Raw genomic sequence first — 10,193 nt, forward strand, 5'->3', positions numbered from 1 at the left:
CAACCACTATCTTGATTTTTTGGTAATCCCATCTGTGCTGATTATTAAACTACTGTCTCTGTGCTTTAAACCCAACATTCTCATCTCTGCTTTGTGATGCTAAGGCTGGGACCCTGCAAGCCACTTTCCTCCCCACCAGTTCGATTCCTCTTAGAAGCTGCCAATAGGGGGGCACGAGAAGGAGACAGCAGGCCTGGAGAAGGGAGAAAGGATTTGCTTTTTCCTCTTTGCTTTCTGTACCTGTCAGCAACACCCACAGCAAGGCAGTTTAAATATAAAAGCAGGCAATTGCCTTCCCAGTCTTCAATTTTTTGCTTTTCTAGAACCTACACTCTGATCTTAGGGAAACAGCCCTATTTTATAGGTGAGGACCTGGGGGAATCGGGGAGTTTCAAGTTAGATGTCAGCCATACAGAGACACATAGTGTCCTTTCTCTGTGTTGTGTGATGTGGAGCAAAGTTTGAGACTCTTGTTAAAGCCCAGTTTCCTTGTCTGTAAAACAGGAATGAGCCATCCTCATTGATTGCCGTGAGTGTGAAGTAAGATCATGTGCATGAGGGCTGAGCACGTCATACATGCTAAGTGGTTGTAAACTGAGAACTCCGGTTAATGCTGTTATCGTGGTTGCGAGTGGGCCCTGTCCCCGTTGGAGGACCCCTTCAGCAAGCCCAATCCTTGGGAGGAAGGAGCAAGTTACTTGGATCCAGAGCTTTTGGGCAGTGAGCTTTGGGTGGGTGTGTGGGAGCAATGACCAGCCTGAGACATAATCAGAAGCAGGTGAGAAAATTGAGACTCAGAAAGAGAGAGAGACTACGCAGCAGAGCAAGGGTGAGGAAAGAGGCCCAGATAGCCCTTGCTGCCCGGGACCTCTCACCACCCACTGTCTCCCCAGCATCAGCCAAAATCTTCTCTAAGAAAGTCCCTCTAGGGACGTCCCTGGTGGCATACTGGTTAAGAACCCGCCTGCAGATGCAGGGGACACGGGTTCAAGCCCTGGTCCAGGAAGATACCACATGCCGCAGAGCAACTAAGCCCGTGTGCCACAACTACTGAGCCTGTGCTCTAGAGCCTGTGAACCACAACTATTGAGCCTGCATGTCACAACTATTGAAGCCCACGCACCTAGACCCCTGCTCCACAACAGGAGAAGCCATCGCAATGAGAAGCCCGCGCACTACAACGAAGAGTAGCCCCTGCTCGCCGCAGCTAGAGAAAGCCCACGTGCAGCAACAAAGATCCAACACAGCCAATAAACAAATACATTTAAAAAATAGACAATTAAATAAAAAAAAAAAAGTCCCTCTACCCTCTCCCTGGGGACCTGCAACGTGCTTTCAGCCGTCTCCTTGGAGTACTTGAGCTAATTCTCAAGACTAGTTACATTCACGTTACCAGAATTTTATCAGAGTGCCAGCGGCAGAGTTGCTGATAAGCTGCTCTGAAATCAAGCAGGGGTCAGTGAGGCCTCGCCTGGAGATGCTGTCTCACTCTCTGTCGGTGATTCCCCAGGTGACCCCGGGAAGTCTGATAACCCGACAGAGCCGTACCTGAGTCCCTAGAGTCTGGTCAAAGCCCTGGGGAAGACTGGCTAGAACAGCATGAGATAGGCAGTAGCCTTAACAGGGAAAATGTCCTGTGCCCTCTGCGTTTTTACTCTCGGAAGCTTCTGTAGCTGTTCAGAGCACAAAAACTGGCAGTAAGTGCCCGGGCAGCACAGGGCCTTCCAGCAGTTCGCTTTGAGTGACTGACCTGAGTAGCCCTAAAAGCCGGGCCTATGTGGGGAGAGTGCCGGTGTGGCTGTAACTGAGGGCCTGTGTTGTCCAAAGACCAACCCACAGTGGCCAATGGCATCCTATGCTTCTTTGGAATGATTATGGATCGATAAAGCCATGATTGTTCCCTTGCCTGGAGAGCTGCACTGCACTTATCAGGTAAAGGAAATGGTCCATCAATAACAATAACAATGTACACTCAGCAAACAGTTATTTAACCACATGTTGATTTCATTAAGGCTGGATCACGGTTATCATCATAATAACAGTGTGTGCTTTCCACTTTCCCACCTAAGAGTGAAAGGTTTGAGAGTACAGCCTGTGTTTGATGCACTGACATTTAATTTTGAGCTATTAGCTTGTCACTAGGAAGAAGAAAGGAAAAAGGGTTGGGTAAATGTTGGATTCAAAGGACTTAATGTCATTATTCTGATTAGTTAATTAATTAGCCAAACATTTGTAAGAACCTACCATGTACCAAGCACTATGCTAGATGCCAAGGGTATAGTAGTTGGACAAGATAGGCTCAGTGTATACATTTTCTATTGCCATGTAACAATATTACCGCAAATTTAGCAGTTTAAAATAACATATTTGTGATCTCAGAGTTTCTAGGGGTCAGGAACCTGGATATAGCTTAGCCAGGTCATCTATAAGGTTGCAATCAAGATGTCAGCCAGGGCTGGGATTTCATCTGAAGGTGTGACTGGGAAAGAATCCAGTTCCAAACTCACGTAGTTGTTAGCAGGGCTCAGGTCCTTGCAGGCTAAGACTAAGAGCCATAGTTCCTAGCTAGCTGTTGGCTGGAGGTCACCCTCAGTTCCCTGCCATGTGAACCTCCCCAATATAGCCACTTGCTTCACCAAAGTCAGAAAGAGAGGACGTTTCCAAGCATGACAGACAAGACAGTTTCATGTAACTTTACGTGATAGAATTGATATCCTACCACCTTTGCCATGTTGTATGGGTGACAAGCAAGTCACGTGTTCTGCCCAGACTCAAGGGGGTGGTGTGAGTTTGTTGCCAGAGAAAGACCTGGCCCCTGTTCACCAATGCTGAATAGAAATACAGAGGCAGAGCTTTAGAAGCATAGAAAGGAATAGCTTTATTACTTTGCCAGGCAAAGGGGGTACACAGTGGACTCGTGCCTGTCAACTACAATTGACATTCACCATTGGCATTGCCATTCACCTCTACGAAGATTAAATCAGGTGCTGCTGCAGCTGCTGTCAACGCCCCCCTCAATAAGGTGTTCAGGGTGGAGGGCTGAAATGAGGCACTCTGTGCTCTGTGAAACACTGGCAGGAGAGGTCTTTAGAGAGTTAGATATTTTCAGGAGCCAACCTTATGGGCCCAATTCTTCTACCTCCTTATATCTACCTATGTTAACAATGGTGTGCTGCCCACAAGCATGCAGACCCCAGACCAGCTGGCCTTGAAGGCTGATGATGCTGACTTCCACTTACCTCACCACCCACCCATCAACAGTATGCAGGACTCTTACTGCCTTGATCCTTATGGCCTACCCCTGACCCTGAGCCCCATCTATAAGACCTCTCCCTATTCCCCAGAGAGGGGGTGCAGTTCTTGAGGCACTAGCCACTGTGTTCCACCTTTGCCTGGCAACGTAATAAAGCTATTCCTTTCTACTCCTCCAAAGCTCTATCTCCGTATTTCTATTCAGCATCAGTGAACAGAGGCCAGGTTTTTCTTGGCAATGGTGGTAAGGTAAGTAGGAGTGAGCATTATCAACCTTCAGGGCCAACGGGTCTGGGGTCTACATGCTTGTGGGCAGCATACCATCATTAATCATTAACTTCTTCCACCTGGAGGGGGCTTCAACATCTGCAAAAGAGCTCAAAGATACTGTTGTGCGTATTATTGATGGGGAAACAGGCCATTGCCCCAAGGCTGCTGTTGACCATTTCTCCCAGGTCCCACATATTCCCTCCCTTCATTAAGTAACAACTGCTTGAATCTGCCCGCTGGAACTCAGGGAAGGTCATGGAGGCTGAATGAAAGCTGTTTCCTATAATCGAAGAAATAGGGGACACAGAAAGCCTTTGTGCCCAGGAGCCCCACAGGACCCTGCTCAGTATCAAGTTTAGGAGATGAGGATAGTTAGGGACAATATCAAGTTTAGGAGATGAGGATAGTTAGGGACAATCTTAGAGTCTGTAAACTATACTTAGTCTTTTCTATGGCTCAGCTTATAGGGAAGGTAGCCACAAAATATAATTACTATGAAGTGCGGTTCAGGCTATGAGACGGGGAGAACCCAGGTGATGCCACCCTCACTCAGTCTAATGAAGGCATATTTAAGCTGGGACTTGAAGTATAAGTGTAACAGGGAAGAGCTGAATCAGATTGCATGTTGGATCTGTTTCTTTGACTTTAACCTTTGCTTTCTGTTGCTTTTCTTATTATAATCATACATAATGGTCTGCCTCAGGGAACCCTGCCCCTTTGCCTGAATGTTTAACTAACAAGGAGACATTCTGACCCTGAACACTTGTGAATGCTTGCAGAAAAGAAGAAATTAACACATCCCCTCCCAGATGCAGGCCATACAAAGAGATGTTTTGCAAGATAAGTGGCCTTTTTACTTTACTTCCTCACCTCCTCCTCCCTTCCTCCTCTTTGTTCTATAAAAGAAACTGGCATCCAGACCCTGATAAGATGGTTTTCTGGAGACCCTAGTCCACTATCTTCTTGATCTGCTGGCTTTCCAAATAAAGTCATTAATCCTTGCCTCAGCACCTCATCTCCTGATTTTTTGGCCTGTCACATGGTGAGCTTGGACTCAGTAACATAAAAAGGAATTGCTCAAATCAATTGTGGGGTAGGAGTGTGGGGGGAGCATGGGAGTGTGTGATGCACCGAGGATTTCAGGCTGAGGAACTCTAAACCTATAAAATGTTACAGTAAAGAGAGGCTTAGTGATTATCCAGTCTGCTGGTTCTCAAACCTGGATGCATACTGGAATCACCTGAAGAATTTTATAAACCACTCATGTCCAAGTCCCACACCAGATGCTCTGATGAATTGGCCTCAGATGAGCTAGGAACTGGGATTTTTAAAACCTCCTTAGGTGATTCTAATATGCAGTCAAGGTTGAGACCGTTGCTAGTCCAACCCCTTCAATTTTATAGATAAGGAGCTTGAAGCTCAGAAGGAAATGGATTTGGTCAAGGTTGCACAGCTACCAGTCAGCAAAGCCCAGGTGATGAGTGGGGAGGGCACGGAGCTGGGAGGTTGGTTTCCTGCTACAAACAGGACTCTGTCCATGCCTCTCGCTAGGACTCAGTTTCCCCATCTGTAAAAGGAGACGGGCCAGATGATCTCCAGAGTTCCTTCCAATGCTGATGGTGCTCCGATTCTACTTGGCTGAGCACCAACTCCGTGTCAGCAGCCTATCTGGGGCTGGCACCCGGCTATCTCCACTCTGGGCTGTGTTTTTGGGAGCCTGGAGTCAGTGATGTTGTGGATCATGGCCAAGGCCCTTCCCTGAGTGAGGCTGCCTGATGGACTGGATGTTTCCAAACAAGCCCTGTTACTGGAGACAAGTTTGTCTACTAAAGCATGAGAAGTTCACCCAGCAGGAATCTGCTCTGGCTGGGTTTAATCTATGCTGTGTTTATTAGGATTAGAGTTTTAATTAAAATTGACATTTCAAAGACTACCTGTGAGGGAGCCCAGCTTTAATGAAAAGCACATCGCAGTGACATAGGTAACCTCCCACTTGGTCAGGCAAGTGTCTGTGGAGTTGAGGCAGGAGCACCTAGCTCTCTCCTCCTCTGGCTAAATTAGCTCACCACCTGTGGGTGTCGATGGACCCAACCACAGTGAGTCACCAGTGTCGGGGTGGCACAGGGCTGGTCCAGCCCTCTGGGGACTAGGACTCCCTTCCAGCTCTGGATGAGGGTGTTAACCATTTGGGGTTCAATTTCAACATGTGTAAAATGGACTGCTTGACTGTCCACTTTTCCAGAGAATGCTTGTTGAGCATCTCTTCTGGGTTAGAACTCCTAGTCTTTCTTCTCAAAGGATTCACAAGGTGAGGGGAGCAGAGGCAAGAAAATCAGTGTAGCATAAGGTCCTTAGCTTGGTTGCCTGGCATGTAGGAAGCTCTTGTGATAATTCTTGTGTGCAGGTGCCATGGGAGCTCTTGAAATCACATGGGGAGAGAATAACCTTGACTCCAAGAAGTAGTATGATCATTACTTGATTCCCCAAATATTTACTGAGCACTGATTATAAGCCAAACACTGTCCTAGGTGATGGGGATAGAGTGGTAAACAAGGCAATGACTTTGTCTTCACAAGAGCCACCTTTTCAAAGGAGATAATAATAATACTGGCAACAACACAATGATAATAATAGCGCTGACTTCTATTTAAAGAGCACTCATCATGTGCTCAGTGCCTTGTTGACGTGTCTCATTTCATGTAGTCCTCCCCAACAACCTTACCATGTAGGGACCCTTGTATTCCCCTGTTACAGATGAGGACCCTGAAGCTCATAGAGGGTTGAGGACCTTGCCCAAGATTGCCGGGCTAGGAAATGGCAGGGCTGGGATACCTGTCCTGGACTGGTCACTTGGAGCTTGAACACTTCCCCATGATATTATTCTGTCTCGAATCAAGGTCATGCACAGCTAGTGGAGGGCTTAGAATGAATGTAAGTGTGTATATGAGTGTGTGTGTGTGTGTGTGTGTGAGAGAGAGAGAGAGAGAGAGATGGAGAGGAAGCACAGTATATGGTGGCAGGTCCCTGAGAGGTGACAAGTCTCCCTCCGCACAGCCCCAGGAGATGCCCCCTCCTCATGTCACGTGCATGTTTTGGTGCTGCGAAGGGAGCAGTTTCTTGAGACATTTGAAGGGAAAGCGTCTGCATTCTCTTATTTGAGGGGCCACAAAAACAAATGATAGCATATTAAAGTGAGGTCCAAACACAGAGAGGAATTAAGAGGATTCCCTCCAAAGTCCTTTCTTTCACAGTGTTTATCCCTCTGGGCTCAGGGGTTTCTGGCATGAGGCATATGTCAATGTGTCATTGGGCCAAGACCACCATCCGCACCCCAGCTTGATGAGGAAGTGGGAAGGATCAGCCTTCAGAGGTTTCCTCCAGAGTGACCCTCCCAGCCCTGGGGCAGGAAACAGGCTGCCATCACTAGAACTGAAGGAAATCCAGTCCCAAGGTCCCAAATGCTGGTACCCAGAGTCAAGAAACTCAGCACAAGTGGGATCAGAAACTGGAGCGCCCGAGGCAGGACTCATCCCAGAGCCTGAGGTGGAACCCAATCTTTAGCTGGGAGTGTGGTTATGCCAGTTTTGGGAAACAATCCTCAGGGTAATCCTGGGAGCAGGAGCTGTAATCCACGTAGCAGCCAGGAGAGGAGGACACTGAAGGATAAAGATGTGAAGTTTCTTCACTGATTTCTAAACTTATTTCACGTAGCTAAAGAATTCTGGAACTAGGATTCGAATCCAAGTAGCTATTATGTCCGGATAAATACACAGAGGTCAGAGAGGTTAGACCTGTCCGGATCACACAGCTTGTGAGTGGTGGTGTAACTCCACACACCATGGTCTTTCTATGGTATGAGACCCAGGAAAAGTTCTGGAGGTTCTGTTGGGCTGCTGACAGAGAGGAAGGGAAAGGCCCTGGAACTCATCAAGAAGCAATAGGCAATATATACATATATATATATTTTATATAAGCCTATTTTTGTAAACAACATCAATAATAAAAGTAACAAAATATCTTCCAAAGCAGTCTGTAGACATATTGTACACATGTACATATATTGTACACATGTGTATATAGTGCACATGTGTACTGTATATTGGGCACATGTGTGCTGTATATAGGGCACATCTTTAATCTATATTGGTCACACGTGTGGTGTATATTGTTCACATGTGTGTTTTATATTGGTCACATGTGTGCTGTATAGTGGGCACGTGTACTGTATATTGGGCACATGTGTACTGTATATGGGGCACATGTGTACTGTATATTGGGCACATGTGTGCTGTATAGTGGACACATGTGTACTGTATATTGGGCACATGTGTGCTGTATATTGGGTACATGTGTGCTGTATTTTGGGCTCATGTGTACTGTATATTGTGCACATGTATACTATATGGTATACCATTGTATACATGTGGGGCAGCATTAGGGGAGGTCCTGGGGAACTTCACTCAGGCAGAGATGTATGCTGCGACTGTTCTGTATGAGCACGAGGTGCCCCCGTAGCCCTCTGGGCAGCCCACGACTTCCTGGAGCTCCAATTATCCTTTTCCCCTGCCCCTGATGTGGTCGCCACCGTTGCTGTAACTTTGTGATTCGAGGTTGCCTGTCCCCAGCGACCCAGCCGCCTCTGGAGGAACAAAGGTCTCTGGGTCTCTGGAGGCCAACGAGCCGAGATCACCATGGCTGCCCTCGATGCCTCCAAGCTCCTGGCCAGCGTTCCGTCACCCCAGCGCTCAGAGCACTACGTTTCTCCCAGATCACGCCGTTCCCCACGCGGGGCCAGCTGTTGGTATCCGAGGAGCCCCTCCACGCCGGGCAGCCCCACCTCCTGCAGTCTGAGCTGGCCGCAGGACAGCTGGTGTACACCCAAGGCGGCGGGGTCACTCAGCAGGATGGCTTCCGCTTCCGTGCCCACCTTCAGGGGCTGGCGGGGGCCTGCATGGTGGGACCCCAAACCTCAGATGCTTTTACCATCACAGTGCACGACGTGAATGAGCGGCCCCCTCAGCTGCAGACCTCCTTCCTGCTCAGGCTCACCGGAGCCTCCCCCAGCTGAGTGCGGTGGACCCAGACTCGACTCCTGGGGAGGTGGGGTACGAGGTGCGGCGGGCGCCCCACAACGGCTTCCTGAGCCTGGCGGGGGTCAGTCCGGGGCCTGTGACCCACTTCTCGCAGGCCGACGTGGATGCAGGGCAGCTGGCCTTTGTGGGAGCAGGGTGGTGGGCATCTTCCAGCTGAGCGTGTCTGACGGGGCCAGCCCACCCCTGCCCACATCCTTGGCTGTGGATGTTCTACCCTCGTCCACTGAGGTGCAGCTGCGGGCACTCCTAGAGGTGCCCCAAGCTTTAGGGTGCTCCTCCCTGAGCTGGCAGCAGCTCTGGGTGGTTTCCGACCGGGAGGAGCCAGACGCTGCCTACCGCCTCACCCAGGGGCCCCAGTACGGGCATCTCCTGCTGGGCGGGCAGCCTGCCACAGCCTTCAGCCAGTTCCAGGTAGACCAGCGTGAGGTGGTCTTTGCTTTCACCAACTCCTCCTCCTCTTATGACCAATTCAGCATCCTGGCACTGGCCAGGGGTGCCAACGCATCCGCCACGGTGAACGTCACTGTGAGAGCTCTGTTGCGTGTGTGGACAGGTGGGCCGTGGCCCCAGGGTGCACCCTACGCCTGGATCCCACTGTCTTAGATGCGGGTGAGCTGGCCAACTGCACAGGCTGTGTGCCGCGTTTCCGGCTCCTGGCAGGACCCCAGCACAGCCGCGTAGTCCGCGTGCCCCGGGCCAGGACAGAGACCAGGGGCGGCCAGCTTGTGGAGCTGTTCACCCAGCAGGACCTTGAGGATGGAAGGCTGGGGCTGGAGGTTGGCAGGCCAGAGGGTAGCTCTTCTGGACCTGCAGGCGACAGTCTCACTCTGGAGCTGTGGGCAAGGGGTGTCCCTCCTGCCGTGGCCTCGCTGGACTTTGCCACGGAGTCTTACAACGCGGCCCGGCCCTACAGAGCGGCCCTGCTCAGTCTGCCCGAGGCGGCTCGGACAGACGCGGGGGAGCCAGAGAGCGGCACCCCCACGGGCAAGCCGGGCCCAGCAGCCTCCAGCCCCGTGCGCACCGTGGCCAGCGGGGGCTTCCTGGGCTTCCTGGAGGCCAACATGTCCAGCATCATCATCCCTGTGTGCCTGGTCACCCTGCTTCTGGCGCTCATCGTGCCTCTGCTCTTCTACCTCCGCAAATGCAACCAGACGGGCAAGCACGACGTCCAGGTGCTGACTGCCAAGCCCCGAAACGGCCTGGCCGGTGACGCTGAGGCCTTCTGCAAGGTGGAGCCGGGCCAGGCCATTCCGCTCACAGCGGTGCCTGGCCAGGGGCCCCCGCCGGGGGGCCAGCCTGACCCAGAGCTGCTGCAGTTCTGCCGGACATCCAACCCTGCTCTCAAGAACGGCCAGTACTGGGTGTGAGGCCTGGCCTGGGCCCAGATGCTGATCGGGCCAGGGACAGGCTTGCTCAGACCCCAGCCCCATTGCTCCCATGCCCTGGTGTTGTCTGAGTCCCCAGAGCCAGAGAGTCTTGGGCACACCAGGGGCGGAGGGTGCTGGGATGAAGCCCCAGGGGTCCAGGACCAAGTGGAGTCAAGAGCTGCAACCTCCCCAGCTCACTCCGAGCCAGGAG

The 10,193-nt window shown here is 50.9% G+C and overlaps 1 protein-coding gene across 1 annotated transcript; it reads left to right on the forward strand.

The window, feature by feature from the left end:
* Positions 1–748: 748 nt before the first annotated feature.
* LOC130841598 (chondroitin sulfate proteoglycan 4-like) lies at positions 749–9,982 on the forward strand. Its single transcript, XM_057717752.1, is given in 5 exon segments — positions 749–778; positions 8,291–8,476; positions 8,566–8,739; positions 8,850–9,186; positions 9,189–9,982. Coding segments are annotated over 5 exon segments (1,521 nt in total).
* Positions 9,983–10,193: the final 211 nt, after the last annotated feature.

The sequence above is a fragment of the Hippopotamus amphibius genome, chromosome 1 (assembly GCF_030028045.1).
Source record: "Hippopotamus amphibius kiboko isolate mHipAmp2 chromosome 1, mHipAmp2.hap2, whole genome shotgun sequence".
NCBI classification, from domain to species: Eukaryota; Metazoa; Chordata; class Mammalia; order Artiodactyla; family Hippopotamidae; genus Hippopotamus; species Hippopotamus amphibius.